Source organism: Mustela erminea, chromosome 7, assembly GCF_009829155.1.
Source record: "Mustela erminea isolate mMusErm1 chromosome 7, mMusErm1.Pri, whole genome shotgun sequence".
Classification (NCBI taxonomy): Eukaryota; Metazoa; Chordata; class Mammalia; order Carnivora; family Mustelidae; genus Mustela; species Mustela erminea.
The window spans coordinates 44387810-44415207 of NC_045620.1; the positions used below are offsets into that span (position 1 = coordinate 44387810).

The following is a 27398-nucleotide window of genomic DNA, read 5'->3' on the forward strand; positions in this document are numbered from 1 at the left end:
CACCTTGTTCAGAAATACAGTAACTGTAAATTATTTCCCAACTAGTGTTTTCAAAAGCATATGGCTACTATATTTAGAAGTTAAATTAATCCAAGATTGAATTTGTTTAGGAAAGTAGCTGGGGATGAACATTATACTGAGCAGTCACAATGTGCCAGATATATTCGATTTCTAATGTAATCCTCAAAATGAGTTGGCAGAAGCCCATATGAATGAAGCACTGAAAGATTAAGTTACAGATAACGAAGTGGCAGCTGGGAATAGAACTCAAGCCTGTGACTGAAGATGTGAAGAATTCAGAAGTTTCAGGTGAGTACACTAAGTATCTACGAAGAAGACAAAGATGAAAAAACCACTTTAAAAGTTACTGTAGAATGTAACTTGAATACTTCTCGAAAAACACTATGAAAGGTGCAGGTCCATCTAAAATAGTTGAAGGCATTACCTCAATTAGATTTCCTAATGCGTGATGTGGACAAAAAAAAAGTTTGGACTCCGATAAATCCAGTGGTTAAAAAAGTTTACTTGCAACCCCCACTTCTCGCTAACGTAAGAGCATTTTAAAAATAATTCAGAAAGTAGCTATCAAAGACTCCAATGGTGAAATATACAAAAACTTATGGAGTCACAAGAGTTCTGAATGATTTATAAAAATAATAAAACATTTATCAATATGAACAAGAACATCAGGATTCACTCTCATCAATGTCCTTATCTGGGTCTTGCTCAGCAGCCTCCTTTTCCTGTTGCTGTTTCTTCCAAAGTTTGGCCATGGCCAGGAGCTTGAGGTTGGGTTGGTTGGCAGCATCTTCTGGAAAGATGTAATCATAGTACTCTTCCCAGCCTGCATCAGACTATGGAATAGAAGTAGAACAATTAAAAGATAAGCCAAAGACGGCTGAAATACACTATAGTTAAAGTAGAGAATTTTCACTGCAAAACCCCAGAGAGTTCAAGACGCATTCCTTATGTTCATTTATAAAACATCAAAGCCCATCACAGAAAAAAGGCCGGGCCCGCAAGACTGGGGTGAACAAGTAGCTGCTGAGTAACTGGGTGATGGACATTAATAAGGGCATGGGATATACTGAGCACTGGGTGTTACATAAGACTGATGAATCACTGAGCTCTACCTCTGAAACTCTTAGTATACCATATTTTAGTTAACTGAATAAAGAAAAAAGTAGCTGTTGGGGTTGGTGTTACTGCAAGTGGAGCTCACAGAGCTAAAAACCAGGGAAAAAGCCTGAAGATTAAAGCCAACCAAGATATTCTGTATCTCCACCTCCATCTTGAGTTTTCTGAGATTTTAAATTTTTTAAAGACTTACTTAATACTTAGTAGCAAAAGTCATAAATCTGTGCACTATTATTCTGACTCCCTGCCCTTAACAGCCCCACCTCAAACTGGTCACTGATTTGGCTTCCTAAACACTGCTCTAATTCCAGCTTCCACCATCATTTGCTCTGCTTACAACAGCTTCCTGACAGGTCCTCCTCTGATCTAAGCCCCTTGGAATATGCCTGCTGAAGCCAGCCATCGGGTCATGTCATTTTGTGTATAAGAGCCTCCCTTTAGCTTACAAAGTCTCTAGCTTGGGTTCTACCTAAAAGCTAAGTTTCATTTCCCTCTATTCTGACCTCCTGCTTAATGCTCCAGAAATAATACCACACTTTATATAGCTTCCTGGAATCAACCTTTGCCAATTGTCTCCCATCTCCACCCCTGGGTGGTCTATACACCCTGCTCTGTTTCCATGGTAGCCAGGCTGCCTGCTCTGATGCTCAGACTGTACATATGGCACTTACAAGTAGAAAGTGCTCATCTGACATGAGATGACCAGCTCCAGGGTCTCAGTTCTTACCCCATCATCAGCCTGGACCTTTCTTCTCTTCTTGACTTTCTCTGGCATGAGTTTGTCTACTCTCTCCTTATCTGATACTGTTCCAAATTCATCTTCAAAGCTTCGCCATGATTCCAGCAACATAAGTCTCTCTTCCTTTTCTTCACAGTTCCTCATGGTTTTGTTAGCCTCTTCATAAATTTGTCTGCATTTAGCCAAACTTCCTTCTTTCCCTGAAGACAGCTCAAACTGGGCAAAGCTGATCCATACCTTAAGAAAAATTATTATAGAAGCAAATTAACCATGGCATCCAGGAAAGGATCATGTAATCATGCTAATTTCTAGTTAAGGACATCTGAACATACTAATGTGTTCATCTGTAGTATTCCAAAGAACGTAATGATTATATGTTTCAATAATGTTGAATTATTTAATTATAGTCTGTTTCTATATCCAATTAGGTGTTTGAGATGGTCTTAATATCCTGAAAAGAGTTTAACTTTTTATTCAATCCTGTGATATTTAAGTTACTCCTATGCAGTATAAATACTGACCTGGTATAAGCTTTATATTCCAAAGTCCTCTGAGACTCATGGGCTCTTTTCTAAAAGCAGGAAAAGCATTGAAACACACACACACACACACACCCCAAAACACTTAAAATACAGAAATATGGTGTTCCTTCAGGACTGCTCATTTAGGCAAAATCAAAGATCATCAACAGAGTGAAGGGTACCTTAACATGTTGTGTTCGCTGAAGCAATCTTCGGTAAAGATTTCGTGTTCTCTCAGTTTCTTCCTGTTCAATTTCAAAATCAATATACGATTTCCAAAGTACCTAAGAAAGAGAACTTAATAAGTCAGGCTTGACATTTAAAGAGCAACATGTCCCTATCCAAAGCTGAGCTTAACTACCATTCTAACCTAGGACATCCAGGAACCTAGGACTTCTATGAACAATTAAAGTACAGGCAAAATCGAGACAGTAAACACACTGGCATTTACAAGCTGGCCAAAACTTGGCTACCATTCTACATTATGAGATACAAGTCTCTGGATTCATCTTTGGATTTTCTTTCAGAGTTTTTCAATGCTGGACTTACCAAGAAAAGCTCAGAGACTTGTCAAATCTCCCAGACACTGCCATGATCCTATCACACACAACTGACTTTACCAGGAGAAGACATGCCTAAATTAGCCAGGATATACTCTTCTTACCTCTACTGTAAATTCCTTGATAGGACTGAGTTCACCTCAACGACTATTCAGTAAACAGCGTACCTGTTAGGTGCTGCCTGTCAGGGAACAAGGATGGAGTAACATGTGGCCCGGACGCCTGGGAGCTGAGGCCAACTGATAGAACCATTTTATTTATTTATTATTATTTTTTTTGATAGAACCATTTTACATAAAGACCAGCCCTAATGCAGCTCGTGGGACCCAAGCCATAGATGCAGAGTCACATTAAGTCAAGACTAAAAGGTTGGGTGAGTTCATCGGCTCTCAAACGGGTCTTAGCTGTGGTTTGGCGCCACCTTGTGGCTTAAGTTTAAATAGGGAAGGGACAATTTCAGGTCTCAGGCCAGGACAGTGGCAGTTTAATTTCAGGAATATGCTAGTGTAGGCAGAGCTGCTTTTGCTGACCCCATCTGGGAAAAACTGTGCCAGGAGAATCTGGGGATGTGCAGTTTCAGTCTTCATCCACTCTGTTCTCCAGTCAGGGCTGCCTGCTGCCTGTATACTTGCCTGTCCCATCCCCTTTAGGTTAGCCTTCCATTTGAAGAAGGGAGGAAGAGAGCCAGTCACCCACCCCATTATATCCCAACTCATCCTGGTATCATCATGGGGCTTTGCTGGCCTGTGGTATCCTACTAGAGGGCTGCTTCTCCCACTCTCATCCTTCTGTCCCCCCAACAGTAAAGTACTAATCTGATAAGACGAGACTGCAGGTGAGTTTATCTTTATACTTGAAAATGCCCAACATGTAGATGGTCATCTAAAGCAATACTAGGGAAATATCTAAAACAAAATATTCATCTCGAGATTCTCACCTCTGGCATGTCTAAGCGTGGCTGACTGATAGCTAACTCGTAGATTGCCCGCGCTCTCTCAATATCACCGAGGATCGTTTCTAATTCCGCAAATTTAATCCAAGAAGTACAATTTTCAGGTCCAAATTCCAAGAACTTTTCATAAAGCTTCCGGCATCTGTCAAATTCTCGAAGCTGCAGTTCCAATTCTATGTAACCTTTAAATAACTTGTTTTTTGGACATTTGCCTATGGAAGTTCCCTGGAAAATAAAAGGACCAAACCACTGTGATACGCAGATTCAACCTGTGTACTGATGTCGCTGACCTGTCTCAATAGCTGTTCTCTGCTGAGGAAGAACGTGGCAAGCCATTCTTTCCCTCTGTGGTATCACACTGTCCACACTGGTTCTTGATGGAAGGCCAATGGAAATCCTATACTGCACCCTGCTGTCAAGAGGGCCTGTGCCCACTGGTGCCTGTTCAGCAAGAGAGGGCTGCAGAACTGTCTGCATGAGTCCTCTGGATTTTACTTAGTTTCTCAGGAGCACCTAGGGAATATGGATGTCAGGCGGATGTAACCTCCCATAAATAAAGTGGTGATCACAGAACGAAAACTGCCTCACTGCCCACAGCCAGGGCAAGAGTGACTTACAGAAGGACATCTGCATTTAAACAGCACTTGAACTTATTAAGAGACTTTAGAACAGCTATTAAGGGGAAGGTGCACGTAATACCCCCAGGGTTTGCACAAGATGATTCTACTCAAGAGCGGAATTAGATCTAATGTGATCTAACGTCAGATCTTTCCAGTCTGAGAAAAGATATGGTAACTGGCAGCTACAGATAAAGCTTCCAATGTTAAAATAGAGTAATTTAAATGTTATCACCCGTTTTTTTCTTCAAAGGCCGTGCATTTTCTGACACTTTATAACATCTCAGTTATAAAGGCAGAATACTTCTGTTGCATTCTTAGTAGGAACTGTCCAACTTATAAACACTAAGAATTAATTTCCTTCTCAAAGACGTCAGTGATGATCTTGATCCTTCCTTTTTCCTCCCAAGATTTTATTTATTTATTTAAGAGAGAGAGAATGACAGCATGCACATGCAAGCACAGGGAGGGGGCAGAGACAGAAACTTCCAAGCAGACTCTGTGCTTAGCGGGGAGCCCAACGAGGGGGTCGATCTCATGACCCTGAGATCATGACCTGAGCTGAAATCAAGAGTCAGACGGTCAACCGACCAAGCCACTGAGGGGCACCCCGTGGTCCTTTCTTTACTTACCAAAGCTCTTCTGGCAAATGGTAAATTTTTCTGTCTTATTTCAAATTGTGCATATAGTAACCACATCTTGGCAAATGTGAACTAGAAAACAAAAGCACAAAACACATCTAAAAGAGTTGTTTCAGTTACACTAAAGCTAAAAATTTAATAAAAGGCCACATGCAATTAGATTTCCCTAAATATTCAGAACTAGGACAGATATATTTTCTTGTTTTTAAGCAAGTATGAGGTTGTTTATTTCACAAAAGTTACAAACAGTAATCTAAATACTTTATTGTACTGCATGGCCCTGCAGCCCCTACTGAGAATTGGTTTTGTTTTGCAGGTATGCTTGTAAGCAAGCAGAACACACCGTCTCTGTTCGGTCAACATCTCTACTTGTTTCTCATGGTGGAAAACAGGGCAGAGATAATGTCTCAACCATTTCCAGAACTTGCACACAAGTTCACCCATGCATAGATCTGTTCACTCGGATGCCAACAAACCCGTTTGTTGTTTCCTGCACATGCTGTGGCTCTCTGATGTTCATCTTCTTCCTTCCACTCAGTCTATTCCAGTTACCCACACACCTCTGAATTTCTGCATCATTATCTGTATTGTTCATTTGTCAATACAGGCTGTCCTCTCAACCAGACTATAAGGTATTTTCAGAGGCAAAGAGACAGTTTGTTCTCACTTAGGTTTTCCAGGGTGCCATGCACAGCTAACTATTCAAACAGTAAGTATTATTTCACAAGTAATAGAAGCAAGATTCTGACACTTGGAACAGAACACTTAAAGCAAACATACCTTTTTATGAGGAATTAATTCCAAAGAAGCTTGATACACCTGTCTTGTCCTCTCGGGATCCTGTATTAGGATAAGAAATTTTCACCAAATACTGGTCTGTTACTGATGCTGGTTTTACTAGCACTAGAAAAAAGGTACACTCCCAACCTGAGTGTTTTCACAGGGTGCTATTCTCAAATTCTGATTTCATCATTTATGATCAAACATGAACTACCTGTGGCCATCAGACTTTGGTTAAAGAACCAACAAGATAGCCATCAATCTCTGAGAGTTTGTCTGTAGAAAGGCTTCTGGCCTGATAGTAGAAAGAAAAAAGATGTTTTATAGTTTCAGACTGTCAGCAGAAAGATAGTCTTTCCCAATTAATTTATACACAACCAATTTCTGAAAATCCCACCTGCTCTTTACTCGAAGCAAAGATGTGTCATCCAGCTGTGAGCCCTACTTAGGAGGCAGCCCAGAAAACGATAAAAAATAAGCTAAAGACAGCCTCATCATTCCAAGTTCCAAGTGATAATCTTCTGCCTCAAGTTTAAACACAAAATGCAATAAAACAAAAACACCTCGCCTGGGCTAATGACAGAATGCCGAGTTTAAAAGGCTGCACAGAGAATAGGTAATTGCCGAATCAAGAATTAGGCTCCTGTTTCCTGGACTCCATGTGTCAGTACCTACCACCACCACCCATTACAACTGAGGTGTACATGCGGGTGTGAAGCAGCTGGGGAGGAGGCAGCCATCCAGAGCTGAGGCATAATTCCTTTTTTACCTTGGCCTCCAATTCTTCATAGAGTGCATAGTTGACCCACAGATAGATATAGCGCTTCCAGTGCCGCTTCTCCTGAATGGGTGGCACATTGGCAATGGCTCTTTCGTAGACTTCTCGAACAGTTTCTGCTTCTGCATCACTTTCCACCAAGCGTAGGTAATCAAACCACGCATCATAATTGTGTGGATTAGCCTAGAAAGACCACAGTTTAATGACGAGAAACCAAACCAAGAGCTACACTTGCTGGACTCTGTGAGGTTAAAAAAAAAAAAAAAAAAAAAGACACTAGATTGACTTCCTGTATTTTAGCAACTGTTTAGCACTTATCATTTAAAAATACCATTCCTGGGGCACCGGATGGCTCAGTTCAGCACCTGTCTTTGGCTCAGGTCATGATCCCAGAGCCCTAGGATCCAGTCCCCACACTGGGCTCCCCGCTCAGCAAGGAGTCTTCTCTCTCTGCCCCAACCCCAACTCATGCTAGCGCACATACTCTCTCTCAAGTAAATAAATAAAATCTTAAAAAATACTATTCCTGAGATTCTAGAAATAGAAAAGAAAGAGGAACATAGAGGACAGACTATTTGTCAGGCGTCCCACAGCAAAGCTGCTTTCATATACAACCCCCACCCCCACAAGGTAATTAGTCAATAATTAGATGCCTACTTTAATAAATCTATTTGTTAATATGCCTGATTGCATATTGTTATGTCTAGATTTGAAATTACAGTGGATGATGGGTATTAAGGAGGGCATGTGATGTGATGAGCATTGGGTGCTGTATGTAATTAGTGTATCACTGAACATTATGTTAACTGAATTTAAATTAAAAAAAAGGAAAATAAATAAAACTTTAAAAATAAAGAATAAAATAAAATTCCAGTGGAATTTCACAAATGTGAAACCTGCCTTCTCAATTAATAGTCATTTATCTTGAATGTTACCTTGCTGACCCTATTTAACACCAGACTCCGTCCTTTGGCCATATCCTAATTCATCTGACTAAGCCAAAGTTTTTAGATGCACAGCAGACCAGTGAAGGAAAATGCTACTATCTTTGAGCTCAAATCAAAACAGTACATCAAATAAAGAGATAAGAATGAAACCATATCTACAGTATGTGTTTTGTTCACTACCTTTAAGCTTAAAAGGTAGTGTAGGAAAACTGTTGGGCTCAATCTCTGACTCTTCCACCTTCAGAGACGAATTCACATGGATTCCCAGTTTCTGCTCAAGTTCTACAGCGCCCCATCAGCAACCAACACAGTGACTTTCAACGTGTGGGTGGGAGAGCAAACCCAAGCTCTGCTTGCTGGCTTTCCTACAAGCCCCGCTGACTGCTGTTGCACTGGTTGCCAATCATGGCAGATGTGTCAACAAGAGCGTGATCCCTGGGAGCCCTCGCTTGCTATCCTCACTTCACCGTTGCTGCTGCTGGCCAGCACATCTCTGTCACCTGCGGGGTTTGGCGTCTGCACCAATGCTCACCTTCACCTCTTCCTCATACTGGAATCTTCGTTTGCTCACAATGATGTCTTCAATACCCCGTCGATCACCGAACTTCTTCTCAAAGATGGTATAGTTTTTAAAGAGTTCTTGGGCCTCCTGCTTTGAAATTCTATCCAGGGCATACTTGTAGATTACTCGTACCCTTTCGAACTAAAAGCAGACAGGAGGATTACTTCTACAACACAATACTCTCACTTGAGCCACAACTTGAAAGGTAATTATGACATAATATATTACTTGTTAGATTCTGTGGTCTCAAAGTGTCCAAAGTAAGACTTTTCTTCCCCTTGCTGAGGTATTTGTCAGGGCGCACTGACACTCTCCTTTGAGCTCCATACCATCTACCTGACACTGCCAGTGGGGTGTCACCTGTGCATCTCAGACTAAATAGGCCCCAAACTGACCTGTTTCTCACCCCCAAACCTGGATCTCTCTGTCTTCCCAGTCTTAGTAAGCAACAGCTACTGTCGTGCACCTGCTCAAACCCCAAGCCTCAAGTCCTCCTTGATTCCTCTCCTGTCCTCATCTCCCACTTCACTACTCCAAAGAGCCCTGCCACCTCTACCTCTTCAACATAGCCTTCTCTTCTCCCCATCTCTCCCACCCCCGCCACCATCTCCATTTCTTCCATGGCCATGTCAACAGTTCCCCTGCTTCCATTTTTGCCATGTTCTTCACAATACAGTCTCCACAGATTAGCTAGAGGCTGTCTTTAGAATGTAAATCCCATCCTACTGCTCTTCTGCTTAGAACCCTTTGTACTTCCCTTTGGCCTTGGAATAGTATCTGTAGTCCTTACCATGGTATATACAAGACCCTGTATTTGGACCTCAGTCTACCTCTCTCAATTCTGTAGTATCTAAGTTACTTTAAGGGATTATTTCTATACATATTACGGAAGACCAGAACCAACTCATTTGTGGGGCAATCTGTTTCCATTTCAAATTCTGTTCTCTGTTCTCAGGGCTCTGGACTTCTGTTTTCCAGTTTTATTACCTGTAAAAACCTTTAATGAGGAGACCAAATGAAGAACTCTCAGTTTATACACAATATTCTTATCACAGATATAAAGGCTTAATTTTCAAGTAAAGCACAACACAATTAGGAAACTTCAGTACAACCTATAATCACTCCGTTCCCAATCTGCAGCTAAGCCACAGATGTATGATGTTTTCCTTGAGAGATTTTGGAAATGTTTTTCCTAAGGTTAAGTGGGTAAGAAAATCGAATAAACTCAACGTGTACAACAAGTAGTCTTTCCTAAGCTGCTACGCAATGTAACTGAGTTCTTCAAGGGTACTTACTTCCTTCTGATTTTCTTCAAATTTGGCAAAAGCAACATAAAGGTGTTCATCCATATGTTCGTCTCCAAAGAATTCGACAGCTCTTTCATACACTTTCCGTGCGTGGGCAAAATAACCATGTTTTTCTTCAAAGCGGGCATACTTGATCCAGTTCTTAACATCAGGGTGCACGAGGACAAGTTCAGGGGAATTAAGGAAATACCACACAAGACAACAAGGCTTTTCAAAAAACAAACAAACAAACAAACAAAAATCAAAACCCCCAACAATGCAAACTACGACTATAAGGTTGATAAAATACATTCAAAGATAAAGAACCACTGAACTGTGACCTCTGAAGGGGGCCGTGACTTGTTCATCATCTTTCCCCAGGGCTTACTCAGTATCTCCGTAGTGGGTACAAACCGGAGTCTGGAGAAATGAAAAAGCTGAAGACTGTTACTGACCATGTATCCTGGACAAGTCATTTAACTTGTCTAGGAAGCAGTTTTATCATCTGTAAACAGAGAAAAAGAATACTAACCCAACTTCAGTAACCTGAAAGAAAAGAAAGTATGTGTAAAGCTCTTAGCAGTTTGGGGCCAAAGGAATGTGCTCAATAAATGCCACCTATGTATTACAGGCTCAAGAACATTAGTATTTCAATTAATGATTAAGAAAAAAATGTTACAAAAACAAAACTGCTAATTGGAGGTAGAAGAAAAAGGTTTTTTCAGGTTTTTTTTCTCTTTTTACTGAAATATAGTTGACATAGGAAAAAAAAGTTTTAAATTACCATTTTATTTCTTAATAAACAAAATCTATTTTTCTCCTACCTCGTTTAAGGAAATCATTAATTCCAAAGTAGTAATACATTCAAAAATGGCAATGAAGTTAAAAGCAAAGGCTCTGAGGCTGCTGCTGGGTTCGAGACCCATCTCCATCACTACCGGAGACCCTGGCCACGCTGCCTCTCACTCGTGCCTGTGTCTCCCATTCCAAGACTGGAGTCGCTCCCACACCACAGGGCTATTCCGAGGATTAAGTGTTGATATCTATAAAGTGTTTACAACAATGTCTAGCACATAACAAGCGCTTTAAAAAGCTTCTGTTAAACTAATCATATTAATAATGGGCAGAGGTCACAGAGACCTTAAAATTGCATAATAAAGTTGATGCTTGTTTTTCCTGGTAGTTATGTTCTATGAAGTCACTTAATTAGCAAATACCAAATCATTGCTCCTAAGGGAGATATGTGTATACACACACACCCACTCACCCACCCCCATACAGATTATCTTAAATCCTAAAAACAGCTCTTCTTGGTAGACCTGATTGTTTTATAAAGGAATAAACAAGGTTTGGAAGTGTGAAGGAAGCTGTCCCAGGCTGCCGCTCAACAGGTGCCACAGAAGGGACTCACACCCATCCAACTGGCCCTGAAGCCTGCTGCACTACACTATGCTGCCCTCCTAACTCCATGCTCTGAATGCAGTCCAGTAATGGTGCTAATGACCAACACCCTAGAAAAACCTAGTGGAAAAAAACCCCACAGAAAGAGGACTGGCTGCAGCAGCCAAAGCGCTGGTATGTCACTTTCCACAAGGAGCGCCAAAATACAAACAAACCCAAAGTTTCAACAGAAAAAGCTCAATTACCTAGACCACAAACTTATTCTGACCACCTATGTCTCTAGAAGATACTTACGTAGTGCATGAAGCAGATGAAACTTGTATCTTTGACCTCTGGGTGTACTTAATGGCTGTTCCTATGTTCAAACCATGACCATACCTCCCTGGGAGGAGTAGCACCCAGCACAGTAACGGCACCAGTCAGACTCACTCAAAGGATATAGCGTTCATAAATGGTGCGGGCCCGGTCCACCTCTTTGTATCGCAGCTCGAAGTTGATGTAGGAGTGCCAGGCTTGCTCCTCAGGCTGCCATTCCATCCAGCGCTCAAACACCTGCCGGGCGCCAGCAATGTTTCCCAACATCTCCTCCATATACGTGTATTTGTACCTTTAACAAAATCATCCCCAAACATTGGTCATGGTCAAAATGACTTAGGGGAAAAAATGATCTTTGGCACTGTATAGTTCTAACTTTGTTAAATGTGAAGACTTAGGGCTTTATCTTCCCCAGAGGTTAAATCGAGCATGTTTTCTTATCAAATAGAAGGATCAACCACAGGAAATAAAGATATACTTTTCTTAAAAATTGCTTAGTTCAACAATAAGTTTCTTAAGCAAAAAAGACTGTAACCCAAATCTTAGTTTTGATTGCACAGCTAGTACATGAAGTGATTATGACTTAATATACTACAGGACATTAAAAACTACTTACAGTACATTTAAAGAAAAAGTAAAATGTAAATTAAATATATGTGACAGCAACAATGTAAATAAAATAAATACACAAAAATGCAGAACTTCCCTAGCCTACAGAAAGCTGCTCTGGCAGATCAGAAACTTACCAGAACTGGTTGACTCGAGGCAGAGTTGTTATGGCCCGGTCCCAGATATTTCGGGCATGGTTGACCTGGCGATTCTTCATTTCCATTTCTGCATATTTCAGCCAGAGTGTAATATTTCGGTAGTCTACATCTAAAGCACGTTCGTATATGGATCGAGCCCTTAAAAAGCCAGAATTGGAGGCTATCAAAAGCAGTACATACCACACCTGGGGCAACTATCTCAAACCATCTGCAGTACCCTATTTTATCATGTGTCCTCTGTAAGCCAGGTTCTGAACATAAGAAAAGACATGTTTTCAGGAAGCTTACAAACTCTCACAGGAAGCTAGACATGCACGTATTTCACTGAGATATGGTAAACGTGAGTCAACATTTACACAAGGAAACGAAAGGGAAGAAATAACGTCTGGTGCAAACAACTAAGCAGGAGGTAACTCCAGAGTTATGAAGGTGAGGAAAGCTCCAGAGGCCACGGTGGGTAGGGAGGAGTTCTCACTGCAGGCAGGGAGAATAGCCTAGTTTAGAGTAAGGAGACACGATGTGTTCAGGGAGTGGCTGGTACACATGCACAGAGGGGGCAGTGGGTACGTCGGGAAAATGCAGGCCTGGGCAGGATGTGACCTTTATCTTGTTGGCCACTGGCTTCCAGGGAACAATTTTTATTGAAAACAAAAACAAACCAATACAGAGAAAGCAGAAGAAAGAGCGCCTCTCTGTCTGTAGTGTGTGATGCAGGCGAGACCCACCTGCAGTGTCTCCCCAGCCGTTCCCCGCAGGACTCATCTACCACAGCACTGGTGGGGCTCCTCAAGGGAACCCTAGGCTTCCATGGAACAGTGTGGAAAATTCCTAACAGAGGCACACTCTTTCACTTGTGTTTAACTTCTTCTACTTCTTTTGTCTCTTAACTTAGGATATCTTTACATATGAAATTATACACTCAGCAATTTTACCTCTGAATCTCCTTTAGACTCTCTTCCCATTGTGCATATTTTATCCAGTTACTAATCACAGTCCTGTTTTTTCTTATGTTATCTTCAAAAGTCTGGAGGAAGGGAAAATGGGTCAAATTGAGGGGGAAAGTAAGTAAAAATGACACCATCCTTCGCCTATTAATCCTGCTCTAAAACGTTTATTCATTTCGTTTTTATTTAGGAGAAATTACATCCTAGAATTCTTGAGAAACAAGACATTCACCAATGTAGGTTACACTCTCAGGTATTTCTTTGAAGTCTTACATGCAAACAAAGAGAAAAACTTTAGATATGAAGAATTACTAGCAGACTTGTTGATATTTTCTCTTATTGCTAATAACTAATACTTTAATATACTCAATACTTGTTCCTAGTAGGAAGATGTTTTTGACTATTTCAGTCCTCTTGTTAATGTCTCAGAATTTCACACATCACTCTTTGAACATCACTGTTAGGTAGATACAACAGGGCTAGTGGTTTCAAATTGCCCCAGGGGCACCCGGATTGCTACGTCGGTTAAGCATCTGATTCTTGATTTCGGCTCAGGTTGTGACCTCGATCGTAAGACTGAGCCCCATGAGCCATGATAAGTGTGGAGACCATTTAAGATTCTCTCTCCCTCTGCCCCTCCCCCTGCTAAAACACAGGCACGTGCTGTCTCTCTCAAAGTAATAAATAAAATCTTTAAAGAAAAAAAAATTGCCCTAAAGTGATGATCCTAGGGTGAAGAGGTCAGATTCCCAAGTCTTCTCATGGCTCTTTTCCAAGTCTTAATTCCTACCACAGAAGGTGGTAGAGAGACAGTACATAACAAGTGGCCTTGTTAGTCCTGCCCCTTCCAGTTGCAAGACATTCCACTTTTTAAACTTCCATCCCTCTTTGATTCAGCACCAAAAATGAGATCTCTGGCAGGTTTAATTTCTTTATACTTTCAAAGATAACTCCTGGCATGTTTTCTAAAGTTCAGCAAAATGCAATTATCTGGTAACCAGAAGTTGCAGTACTCATCTGGCTAGAGGCACTAACCTATTCTCATATTTTCCAGCCTCTCTAACGAACAAGGAACTTTGCAAATTCTGACCTATAAATTCCTAGCAATGTTATTAATAGAGTGGGAAATAACTGACTGACCTTCCTTTTTCTTAGCTTGTAATCATTTAGCTCTTCTTCATCTGTGATCTTCTGTTGAGGTGGAGGTGGAAGAAGCTCAAGCTCTCTTTCTTTAGCTTCTCTTAAGAGTTGCTCAGCAGTTATCTGGACCTCAGCTGGGGCTTTGTTTTTCACCTTTTAAGACAGAAGACATTTTCATTCTTAGTAGATGCTCATCACACAAGGTTTAGGAGGCAAAGAAACATTTTTTAGGATGCAAACTTTCTAAGTATTATTACAAGATGCCCTCTTTGTAGAACAGGTTTTCATTTCTCTATGAAGCTAAACAAAATCTTATGCATGGTATTTATTACAAAGTCATAGCTAAGTATTAAGAGAAAAGGTAGCAAAAATAGTAGATTTTTAGATTACTATAACAATAAACTCTGAAGCTGGTTAGATAAAATTCTCTCTAGAGGTTCTGTTTTATCAAGATGTGTGCTATATCTCTTCTAGTGTTGCAACTTGTATTTAAAGAATTTTTCAATAATGCTTCAGATTGCATTTGTTTCTTCCATAGCATGTCAAGTCAAAGGCAATATTCAGTCAATTCCTGTAGTAGGCCATAAGCTTCTTTAAGACTTAGTGCTGTGCTGTCCTCTGCTGCTCACCCTGCTTGTGTGCTCTCTTTCTCAAATAGATAACAGATAAAATCTTAAAAAATTTATGGAACTGAATTATAAGAAATATTAATTGTTCAATACTATGTGTGGGATGAGCTTGTTAATAATGATGATGGCTCACATGTAATCACAGACATTGTGCTATGTGACTTATATAAATTATCTCTGGGAGTTATCTAAATGGATATGACAAGGACAAGCTCAAGAGAGCCACCTGGGCTGGAGAAACACACTAGAGTGAGGGCATCTGAAAAGGTTTGGGACAAAACCTGTCACATAGAACACTAAGTATCAGCCACCTATGGAAATATCAGATAACGTCAAATTTATTGTTTAATTAAATGAATGCCACTACACAATCCATGCCCCCTCATTCCTTCCACTCTCAGCTGGGCTAACTCCTAGTCAGCCATCAAGTGTCAGTTTAAACATCACTTCCTCAGCAAAGTTTACTCTGCAGGGACCCCTCACACAACCCTCATTATTCCACGACATAGGCTACGCTGCCTCACTAGCATTTGGCAAGACTGCAATTTTATATGGACTCGTGTCTTAAGTGAATGCCGCACATCGCCCGCATTAGACCATAGTTCCCCAGCGCCTAGCGCACTAATTTCTGCCGTGTGACCCCACTTCTCCCCCAGCAAAAACACGACCTAGGACGAAGGCCACGTCAACACGGGGGTTGCCCCGGGGTGACAGAAGCCTGCACCCCACTACTGGCTGACCCTTCCCCTTGGCCCACAATGGGTAGAACCGCTCCAGGCATCACACTTTCTCGCCGCGAGCCGAAGCAGGCTGGGACAAGCCCCTCTCCAGGGCCTCCTCCCTCAAAGCCGCTCGCGGTCTCCTACCTTGGCTACTTTGGGAATCCTCTGCTTCCCGGCCGCGGTGGAGGCCGCCATGGCTGCAGCAGCGGACCTCGCGCCAATCTAGACTCCAGAAAAACGCCGCGAAGGCTGGCTGGAACTCCGAAAGCTTTCTGACAACAAGCAAGATCCCGGAACAGGAAGCGGAATTAGCTGGTATGACCTTTGACTTCCCGCACGCGCGGTGACGCAGGCAACCTCGTTTCTGTGGTAACCGGGCTGAGCGTCCTCCTCCGAGCGCCGTGTCTCAGAGTTGCAGGTGGGGCAGAGCTGCCCCGCCCGAGAGGGACGCGGGGACAGGGTCCAGGGCATCAGGGGCTCATCCCCAGGTCAGTCTCCGGAACTAGGAGGACCTGCGTGGACAGGTGGGTCGGTCGAACCGTGGCGCCGGGGAAGGGGAATAAGAACAAAGCTCGGATCCGGAGGCTCCGGTATGGGGGGGGGGGGGGGGAAGCCGGCCAGAAAACTACCTTTCCCAGCATGCTAAGGGCGGAGCTGCGGCGTCCCTAGGTGTCCCCGCGACACGTTGCATTCTGGGCTTTTTAGTCTCTGTGGTCTTCTTTTCTGGACAGTTGTGCACAAATAAACTCTTAAGGCTTTTAATTAGAAATAACAGAAGGTATTTTAAAGCCAGATAATAGAAAAAAGTGAAAAGAAAATATCAGAGTACTAGCAAATAAGCCACCCTTGTGGTCAGATAAACAGATGTTTAAATATTATGTGAATGTGCCTTAATTACGTAAATCTGTTAGCCCTGATGTCCTTAGTTATGAGACCAAAATAATAGTATCTATTTCATAAGCATAAAAGAGAAAATCTATGTAAAGTGCTCCATAAATGTGAGCTGGTGTAATTCTTTTTTTTTTTTTAAAGATTTTATTTATTTATTTGACACAGAGAGAGAGAAAGATCACAAGTAGGCAGAGGCAGACAGAGGCAGCCAGAGGCAGCCAGAGGGTGGGGGTGAGGGGAAGCAGGCTCCCCGCCAAGCAGAGAGCCCCGTGTGGGGCTCGATCCCAGGACTCAGATCACGACCCGAGCCGAAGGCAGAGGCTTTAACCCACTGAGTCACCCAGGCACCCCAAGCTGGTGTAATTCTTGACCTGTCTTCAAAACAAAAGTTAATTATATGCAAGCAAATGGTTAAGCGAATTAAAAAAAAAAAGACTTTTTTAAAATGGTACTTTTAGGCTCACAGAGAAGTTGAATGAAGGTACAGAGAATTCCTGTTTCTCACGCCTGTCATTCCCCTTTCCCCAACATTTCTCACATTTATTATAGTTGATGAACCTAACAGTAAAGCATTATCACCCAAAGTTCACAAGTTAACATTAGCGTTCACTCTTGGTGTTACACATTCTGTGGAATTTAATGACCTGTATCTACCACCAAAGTATGGTAAAGAATGGTTTCACTCTCCGAAAATTCCTCTGTGCTCCACCTATTTATTCTTCTTTACCCTTTCGCCTCCTGCAACCACTGGTTTTTAAAACTTGTCTGACAATTTTACCTTTCCCAGAATGTCGTATCATTGGCATCATATAGTGTGTAGGTTTTTCAGGTTGGTTTCTTTCACTCGTAGTATGCATTTAAGATTCCTCCATGTCTTCATGGCGTGAAAGCTCATTGGTTAAGAAATGACAGTTGCAAGTCTCTTGGTGTTTAGAAGAAAAAATATTTATAAATATGCTCTGTGTATTTTATGCATTTAGAAAAATCACATCTATGTCTGTGAACAGTGCTTTTGGGAAAACTTTAAATGAAATCATTTGCAACCAGGGAAGAAACATTTGTCATAGCTCTCTACTACCAATTTTATTATTTAAATATTTGTAAGTCATCTAACTTTTCAAATTTTAAATAACTTGAATGAGATTTTATATTACCGAAATAAAATCACCTAATAAAATAAATAAATACCTATTAAAATAAAAAGATGCTTCCGTTATGTGATGTCCTTTAAACTTGTAACTATGCATAACTGATTTAACAAAGTTTAATGTTAATCATCTTTGGCCGCCTTCCAGAGACGCAAACACTTTGAATGTTTTATTTCTAGTTGTCCTCCTTCCATCTTAACAAGTTCTTATTGTCTGGTAATTCGGTGCTGTTTTTGTTTTTAAGCAAAAGTTATCATCATTATTTTTTGTTTGTTTGTTTTGCCATCAGTGCTTTTTTAGATACACTTGCTTGTTTACTTCTTTTTCTTCAGCATTTTATCTTATATTTCACTCTCTTCTGATTTTAATTTTATTTTTCCAGATTTACACCTTTTAGGAGTTCTTTTAGCCACATTCTTTGAGTGGTAATTTCTTTCCATCTTTGTAGTGAATTGTCTTTTTTAAGTTTTTATCTTTTAGTGATTGTTTAGCTAGACATAGAATTCTGGGCTCAATCCCAGCACCCCGAGATCATGACCTGAGCTGAAGTCAGATGCTTAACCAACTGAGCCACCCAGGTGCCCCTAGAATTTTATCAGAATACAATTATGCTCATTTGTGTTCATATCATTTCTGGCTGTTATACTGTATTAGCAGAGTTCGGTAGTTGCACAAAGAACATGAGGCTCATGAAGCCTAAAATATTTATCATCTGGCCATCTACAGAGGGAGTTTGCCAATCCTTGTATTACTGGCTCCTATTGTTGCTGATGTGAAATACACTTTTAGTCGAATTCTTATTCTCTCATAGACACTTGTCTTTTATCTGGTTGCTTTCAGGCTTTCTGTTATTAGCATTTCTTAATTTCACTACTATATATTTAGGATTTATTTTTATTTTTTATCTTTATTTACTTTCATTTTCCTGCTCTTGAGGATTCAGTTCTTTCATCATTTCAAAAAAAAAATCATTAGCCATTATTTTCAAACAACATTTTATTTTTTTTGAAATTACTATAAGACATAGGTATTCTTTCTATTCTGTCTTATGTGTCTCTTAACTGGTTCCTATATTTTCTTTCTATTTTTGTTTGCTTCTTTCTAGAAAGTTTCTTCATGGCTGCCTTCCCAGTTCATTAATTCTTTTTAATTGTGTCTAATGTGTTTTTAACCCATCCAGTTAAAGTTTAATAATCATATTTTACATTTTTAAAGTTTTTGTTCTTTTTCATAATTACCTGTTTTCTTGACTTTTCTCTTTCTCTGTTTCTAATAATTGTAAACATACTTGTTTCATCATCTCTTTCACAGTCTATTATCTGAAATTTTGGGGAAATGCACACTATATAGGTAGTGTGGGTTGGGATGCATACCTAATTGGGCTCGGATTTGTACTCCTACCCAGAGCTATCAGTAGAGAAAGCTGCTTTGCCACTTCCAGGGGCTGGTAGGTTCAGTTCTTTTAGTCTCCTCATTTATCAAGAGGTTCACTCCTCCAAAGTCCATGTTGGACACATGGCTTTGGTTTCAGGTCTTGGTTTTGCATGAGGTTTCTGCTCTCCCCACTGAAGGTGCAAACTCTTGTCCTGAGGGCCTGCCTCACATTTGATCACTCCCTGAGCCACTGCACACAAACTCATTGCCTGGGTGGGGGAATTTCCCTTTGCTTGTTCTTTTGTTTCTTCTTTTCCCCAAAGTTCAACTCTTTAATTATGCTTTCTTATTTTATTTTACTTTATTAAAAATTTATATGTATTTGTAGCATTAGCCTACAACATCATGTTTCACAAACAGGATGTCTCCTTCCAGTTTTGCTTTTAAATTAAAACCAAAACCAGGAATGACATTTATGGCTAGCTTTGACAAGAATGTAGACATTACTAATGTCCATTTCTACCCAAAGTAGGTAAAGGATATTTGCAAATATGAAAATTTATTGTCTCTGCTAATGCCATGTCTTTGTAGCAGGCACCAAATTTCACATTCACAGGGACTGTGGAAATTAGTAGAGTATTTAATGGCTCAGATGGTAGTCAGCCAGGTTCCGATTAGCCTCTTTTGAAATAATACTGTCATTTTATTGCTTGGTATTTCTTCTCCCTGATTTGGAGTAAGAAGGCCTTCAGAGGAGACATCCTCCAGTGGATTATCTCCCTCCTGGGTCATCGTGCCCAGCCAGCATGTATTGTGTTTCCCTTAACATAGAAGGTACTGTCCAAAAGTCCAAAAGAGATAGGACTTCAGTTGAGAAATCATACGAGTATTTCAGATGAAAAAATTCTGGGTGTGGGTAGTAGTGATGATTGCATAGTGATATGAATGTACTTAATGCCATTGAACCATACACTTAAAATGGTAAAAGTGGCAAATTTTATGTTATTTGTATTTTGCCACAATAAAAGAAGTCATGACCTCAGCCTTATATGTAAAGTTTTTTGTTTTTCACGCTGAGAAGATATTTTGCATTGAGAAGGTGTAATGAAGAATGCATTGCTGTATTTTAAAATGCTTAAAAAAATTAAATGTTAAGAAAGATTAACTTTAGAATTAGAACTTGGAATCAGCTCATATTGCAGCTGGGCTGTATAAAGCCATCTTAGGAAGGACATGTCATCAGGTCATCAGAACTGACGGCTACTTTACTAATGCTACGTTCATTTATTCAAGAAAGAATGTGTTTATTGCAAAGGGGATTGATTGGTCCTGTCATTGTCAACAATGTAGAGACACCCAGGAAACTGTGAAGGTGTCATCTAAGCATTTGCCATCTCTGGTTTCCTTGGCTTGGCATCTCTGCAGTAGACGAAGTTCCCCCAGACCTCAGGAACTTTGTGTGACTTCTTCATGTCCACTCTTTTGAATCCTGTATCCATGCTTAACAGTAATAACATTAATGATGATATGGCCAATATTTACTAAGCACATGTCAAACACTGCTTTTAGTGTTTTGCATATATCAACTCATTTCTAAGCCTTTTACAGTATGTCTATTATCTCTAATTTGAAGATGAGAACACTGAGGCACAGAGAGTTTAAATAACTTGCTCAAGGTTACACAGCTACTAAGGGCTAGACACTGGGTCTCATCCCCAGTACTCTGAATCCACAGCTTGTGTTCTTGGCCATGACCCTGTGTAATCAACCTTCTGATAGCCGAGCTTTCATAGCTGTGCTGTTAGTTCTTCTGTAAAGAGAGTGCATGGATGGCTTTTGCCATGGCAGGTGTGGTAGTTAAGCCCGCTTAAAGAAATGTTTGCTTATTTACATCTGTAGGATGTGAAGTAAATTTTGAGCCACCATTTCCAATTTGGGAGATGTTATAAATAGCAAGGTTTTCTTCCTTTGCAGAATGTGAAGATCTGAGTTCACATTTTCACAAGGCAACACGAGGCTGGAGTTGAGAGTACATGCACTCCCCAGTTCACCTCAGTTCCCCTGAGAACACCTAGGCTGTGGGGCAGTGGCCACATAGCACACCTTGTTCTATCAAAGGAGAGGAAGTCAGGCTTGTATTCAGCCTACATGACTTCTTTGTTAACTGTCTGAGCTGCAGAAACATCTGGACTGTCTGACTGTTAACTTTCCCACTGTAAATGAAAAATTGGCATGCTGGGCTCCTCTTTTCAGTTTCTGTGAGCTTGGACAATGCAGGGCATCTGCAAGAGCTGGGTCTGCTCGGCAGGCGCCAATGGAGGCCTGCGGAAATGGAGGGTGGTGTGAATTCACCAAGGAGAAGGCCACCAGGTGAGGATTCTTGGCTGCCACCTGCCATCTTTCTAAGTCTCCCTGCATGACCCTGCACCTCGCACCATTTACATCCCAGTGTAGATGGTTAAGAGCAGTCAACCCGCAGTTACAGTGAACACCAGTGGACTGGGAGGATAGGGCACCCTTACCCACAGAGGCAGCTCACAGTCTACTTTAATGGGGAAGGGACAGGGGATTGGACTAGAAGGCCATGCCCAGGGTTCAGTTTCTGACCAAATATGAGTGTCCTGAGGCAAGTCACTTCACTTCATGGACCTCAGTTTGCTCATCTGATGAAGGAAGACCTTGGTCCAGTGCTGTCTCAGACCCCTGTGGTGCTCAAGTTCTTTGGTACTTTGGCACATTGGAAATTATGCAAGGGTGCATCTAAACAACAATGATAAAAACAAAAAGCCAAATGATAGAATATTGTGTTTTGAAAGAAAACCATATGCACTATATAATTCCACTTATGCGATGCTCAAAATGTAGCAAAGTTCATCTACGTGATTGAAGTCAGAATTGTTACCTTTAAAGGGGTGAGTGAACTGGGGGGTGCCATGAGACAGTGTTCCAGGGTGCTGGAAATGGTCCATATTGTTCCTAGGGTCAGTGCAGTGGTGAGTATTAATGTGCCTGTTTCAGGTATACGGGCTAATACATAATAAAATGATTATCCCGAAGATGGAGAGGAGAAGTGAGTTGGGGGAAATTGGAGGGGGAAATGAACCATGAGAGACTGTGGACTCTGAGAAAAAAACAGGATTTTGGAGGGAAGGAGGTGAGAGGTTGGGTGAGCCTGGTGGTGGGTGTTAAGGAGGGCATATATTGCATGGAGCACTGGGTGTGGTGCATAAACAGTGAAAAAATAAATAAAATTTTTAAAAATTATTATCCCGAGGAAAAAGGAAAGGAGGAAAAAGGAGGGAATGGAGGGACAGACAGAGGGAGGAAGAAAATAGACACACACATATATTAAGACATTAAGAGAGAGATTGAAATCCGTCTGTGGCCTGCTGTTCCTGTCAGCAGCATTCCCCAAAGTGTCTTTCTGGAATATTAGATTCTCCACTGTCGCTGTCATTGGAAATTCTCCTCAGTAAGGGTGTGGGAAAGGCTGGATTATACAAAGAAAGGAGGCACTTTATTTGGAACTTCTCAAGGACTTTAATGGGCATGGTGGCCCCTCAGAAAGGCCATCCTAAACAGTGCATTTCCTACACTTAATTGACTGCAGTAATTTTTTTTTCTTTTTTGTCTCAGAACGTCTCTCAGGACTGTTGCTTTTCAGGGCTCCAGTCTGAGGAACTCTATTTGGGACATGGGTAGAAGCTGCCAGTATTTCCCCTATAACTCTTGACCACATGCCATGGTGGCCAATTAAATAAAAAGGATTTTGAATCAGTAAATAACTCCTTTCAATGTTTTTCAATCCTATTGTTAGACTATTAAAGCAGCTTTGTTGGGAACAAAGAGTACAGTTGCAGAAATTTCTAGATGGGCCACTTCTCAGAAACACCATTCAACTGGAGAGAAACATGTGGCTAGTTTGTGATGACCGTCGTCACAGCCGACCTCCAGGGGAACATGTGTGTACCACCAGCACTCAATACCATGTTCACTCTGACCATACGGAAATTGAATTAATGTCTGATTTTGTAAGTACTGTAACCAGACAGGCTTGTCATCTCAGATTAATGGTGGACTGTTTTCTCTCTTTTTGGGACAGGATAAAAAAATGTCAGTGCTCACTTCTCCAAGAGGAAAGGTAGAAGTGGTTCATTGCCGAAGAACAGAATCACAGGATATTTATTGTATCAAAAACCTCATTAGAAAGTTTACCCAGAAGCTGTTTGGGAGGCTTAATATCATCTATCTTCTGTAAGTATATAGCTAAGTAAGCCAAGAATGTTTATCAACTTTTTTTTTTTAATTGGGAAAATAACTTCACTTTATTTGGGGGTATGATGTCTAGTCTCAGAACTTCTAGAACTTCTAGAATTGTTTCTTGATGCCAGCAGCCCAGACTGATGTCTTGGTAGTATGGGGACTTCTCCTTGCTGGTTTCCCCAAGCAGTACTCTCTTCTTATTTTGAAAGATGGTTGGCTGCTTTTGACAGACACCTCGGTCTGAATATCTGCCATTTTCCTGGCCACTGAGAAAAAGGCTGTTTATCAGTTTTATCACACACGAGGAAGGGATCCCACTCCTTATCTTATGGGGCTTTATGGTGAGGAAATGGGCAGCAAGAAAATCTGTCCTGCTGAGCAGATCTCCAGGAGCAATCAATCTCTAAGTCTTATAACAACCGCAAATTGAAAGGGTTTTGAATTCAGGCAAATTTGAGTTCAAATCTCAACTGCCCCACCCACTATTAGAGTGGGGTAAGGTAATAATATCTGCTGCTAGTTTTGAGAATTTATTTTCTGTCAGGGGCTGTGCTTTATCCAGTCCATTTTGCAGTTGAGAAAATGGAGGCTTGCCCAAGGTCAAACAGTTAGTAAGTGACAAAGCCCAGATTTGCTCTTAACCATTGCTATTAAAATGGTCTTCTAAACTTCAAAATATGCATGGATTTTTTTCCCTTGTTTTTTTTGTTTGTTTGTTTGTTTTTTGGACACTAGGATGTATGCATTTTATAATCTGTTCCTTATTATTTTTGTTGAAAAAGATAAAAGATAGCTCAGTATTCTGGGTTTTATAAAGCTTCATATTAAATAGAATTGAAATGTTTAAAGTAAGGCCAGTCTAAGACATTAAAATTTGTAGTTTCTGATTATTGCACTGATGAATATAAAGCAAATGTTCACAATTTTGTGGGAGAACAGCAAGGCAACATGTATAAAATGCTTTAAAAATGTGTATATCAATGAAATGATTCCACTTTTAGGCATTGTGGTGGGTTAAACACCGTAATGATGTCCTCTGGATAGAAACATGAACACACACACACACACACACACACGAACACAAAAGGTAAGGACTGTGCAGAGAACATTATCAACATGAAATCAGAAACTTTAAGAAAACAGCAGGAACCAGTGCCACCTATTCCTTGAGGATTTTTGCTACATTCTAGAAACCTCCAGCTTCTGTTTTGACAGCTTTGCAAAGAAGAGAAGGTAAATACACCCCCCACCTAAGGAGGGAAGTATTAGATCCTTTTGTATAAAACTGGGTTGCTCATTGTAAGGATGAATGAGACATAAACCCACTGCTGAAGCTGGGACGGCAAGGAAAGTAGCCTTTTCAACCTCAGCATGGAATGAAGGGGGACAAAGCCTTTAAGAATTTGTAAGCATGTGTTGATTTAAAGTCCATGCTGATTATCTTTGTGCTCCCAAAAAGCTTCAAAACTTCCTAAATAATGAGTACATTTTCAGAGAAAAACTATGTTTGCTTATCATTAGACAGAATAAAGCAAATAAAATGGAGAATTTGATTAAAAGTGGTTGCAAATTAGTAGTGTGTCCAGGAAACTGGCTGAAATAACACAAATCAGGTCTGAAGGATGGAGCTTCAACCCAGACTTCAAATAATGCACCCAGATAGAATTCTAAGCAAAATGCACTTACAGTCAAAAATCAAAATATGTAAGGAAACATGCGCCATTCGGGAGAACCAACAAAAAATATACAGCAGAATCAGACCCTCAAAGACTTCAGATGTTAAGTCAGTCAAAGAATAGAAAACAACTGTGCTTACTATATCTACAGTGAAAAGATACATTTTTTAAAAACCATAAAGATGAATAATGAGATTTGAAAAAAAAAGTCAAATAAGCTATCCAGAAATGAAAATATAGTTAAAAGCTCATTGGATGAATTAAACATCATAACCAACACAATTGAAGACAGAGGTAGCAAGTAGCAAACTGGAGGACCAATACTACTAAATGATCCAGAATTCATCACAAAGAGACAGAGGCAAAAAAGTAAGAATGGAACAGTTAACAGTTACAGTTGGGTCTAATCAGACTTCTAGAAGGAGTTAACAGGAAGTAGAAGAGGCAATATTTGAAGAAGTCATGGCTGACAGTTTTCCAGGATGGTTGAAAAGCACCAATTCTTAGATCTGGAAAACTCAGTGAAACCCAAACAGGATAAACTCACAGAGAAATTCCCGACTAAGCACATCATAATGCACAGAAAAATGCCAAAGCTGGAGAGAAGATTTGGAAAATTATCAGAAAGAAAAGACAACTTACCTGCAAACAATTGAAGATTAGACTAATAATGATTTCTCATTAGCAACCATGATAGCCAGATATAGTAGAATATATTCAGTATTGGAGAGAAAATAGCACCAAACTAAAATTGTATATTGAGGGAACAGGTTTTCAATACCTACAGGAAAATAAATGCATTTTGAGGCCAACAAAAACTGAATTAGTTTATCAATGAATCCTGAATAACGGGAATTCCTCAGAATATACTGTAGGCAGAAATAATATCTCAGCTGGAAAGCCAAGGATACAAGAAAGTATATATGTGTGCAAGTATGTTAATTCTAAGATAAAAAATCAAACTTGCATAAAGCATTAAGAAAAATGACTAATATAGATACTAAATATAAATAGGAAGTTATAAGATATAAATAATAACAGGTAAAATACAGAACAAAACTAGAAGATAAATTGGCAGGTGCATAATTAGAATGAAAGTACTCTTAAAGTATTATCCAAGAGGAGGGTAGGATTCAAAGGTACTTCCCTTCCTTCCCAGAAACCACACGTCCAAGCCTATGATGGGGTAAATTATTAATTTTTATTGAAAGACATTAAGGAAGACCTAAATAAATGAAGAGGTATACACATTCTTGAATAGGAATATTTAATAATGTAAAGAAGTCAGTTCTCCTCCAGTTAAAATCCTACTAGGATTACTATTTGAAGTTGATAATATGGGTGTGAATTTATATGGGAGAGCAAGGGGCCAGAGTAACTTGAAAGAAGAAAAATAAGGTGGAGAGATTTGCCCAACTAAAGAGTCATTATAGCTGTAGTAATCTGGATGATGTGGTAATGGCCAAGGAATTAAAGATCCCAGAAAGAGACCCACACTTATATGAAAACTTGATGACCAAGCCAGTGGGGAAAGGATGTACCACTCAATAAATGGTGCTGGGACAATTTGTTATCCATATGGAAAAAAGAATAAATGTAAAGACCAACCTCCTGTCAAAGAAAGAAAGAAGGAAAGAAAGAAAGAAAGAAAGGGAAGGAGGGAGGGAAAAAAGAAAGAAAAAAACCCAATTCTGGGTTAATTTATTATGTAAATGTGAAAAACAGCTAACACTGTTGATGGAATCTCCTAGATTCCACATTCATTTATCCAACTTCCTGATGGATGTCACCCCTCGAATACCTAGTAGGTACTTTATACCCAGCGTGATCACCACCTGCCTCTGGATTACTGTCTTTTCTTTCCCAATCTCGGTAACTCCAGCAGTTCCAAACTTTCACTTGCTTGGACCAAAAACCTTGGTGTCACCTTCACTCTTGCTCTTACCTCCCACACCAGCAGCGCTGTCAGCTCCACCTTCAGAACATATCCAGAACCTGGCCTCTTCTTTCTGCCTCACGTTTCCTGCTGAGATGAGGTATGAGGCACCAGCATTCCCACTTGAGTATTTCAACAGCCCCTTTCTAGTCTCTGCTTCCACCTTGGCATCAGCTCTTGCTGCCCGACACCCCCCTCCCACCCCCAATCCCAGCAAGTTATTCTCAACATAATAGCCGGAGCAACACTGTTCACACCAGCCAGATCCTGTTGTGCTCTGCTCAGAACCCTCCACTGGTCTGCCACATGCCTGCCATGATCTGGTGTGAAGCCCACCCTTTTCCCTCTGACCTCACCTCCCTGGAGCTCCACTGAGTTCCTTTATTTCTCCTGGAGCACCCCAGGCATAGGTGTGCCTCATCCTACAGTTACAGAGGCGTTTCCATCACACCTCAAATGCTGCCTTCTCCTGGAAGCGCACCTACATGCACCTGCGCTGTTCACCCTCTTCCCCCAATATTTCTTCATAGCACTTGTCCCTCTGGACATTCTGTGCATTTCAGTTTAGTTTTTTTTTTTTTTTAATTGTTCTGTCTCCAGTTACTAGAACGTCAGCTCTACGAGGGGAGGGATTTTTGCCTGTTCTCTGCTGTGTGCCCAGAACCTAGGAAA

The 27398-nt window shown here is 40.6% G+C and overlaps 2 protein-coding genes across 6 annotated transcripts in view; one reads left to right on the forward strand and one right to left on the reverse strand.

Moving 5' to 3' along the window:
• Positions 1-503: 503 nt before the first annotated feature.
• Positions 504-15752, reverse strand: CRNKL1 (crooked neck pre-mRNA splicing factor 1). 2 transcript variants are annotated; one of them, XM_032351544.1, is made up of 14 exons: positions 15583-15752; positions 14088-14240; positions 12936-13027; positions 11983-12141; positions 11362-11528; positions 9530-9708; positions 8205-8375; positions 6717-6908; positions 5948-6007; positions 5159-5239; positions 3895-4134; positions 2580-2681; positions 1865-2113; positions 504-854 (listed from the first exon to the last, which is right to left on the reverse strand). In XM_032351544.1, exons 1-14 carry the CDS (start codon positions 15631-15633, stop codon positions 687-689), a joined length of 2064 nt encoding a protein of 687 aa, XP_032207435.1. In that variant the 5' UTR covers positions 15634-15752; the 3' UTR covers positions 504-686. The 2 variants fall into 2 exon arrangements, with proteins under 2 accessions (XP_032207435.1, XP_032207436.1); XM_032351545.1 differs by lacking the exon at positions 15583-15752 and adding an exon at positions 13180-13215 and having other exon boundaries at positions 14088-14165.
• Positions 15753-15759: 7 nt separating this feature from the next.
• CFAP61 (cilia and flagella associated protein 61) overlaps positions 15760-27398 on the forward strand; it is a 285821-nt gene continuing 274182 nt past the window's right edge. The window contains exons 1-3 of one of the 4 annotated variants that reach the window (XM_032351539.1): positions 15795-15962; positions 20826-21221; positions 22954-23105. In XM_032351539.1, the coding sequence (XP_032207430.1) occupies positions 22963-23105 (143 nt within the window). In that variant the 5' untranslated portion in view covers positions 15795-15962; positions 20826-21221; positions 22954-22962. Of the gene's footprint in view, positions 15963-20825; positions 21222-22953; positions 23106-27398 lie in introns of those variants that run through there. The other 3 variants (XM_032351538.1, XM_032351542.1, XM_032351540.1) reach the window with 3 other exon arrangements.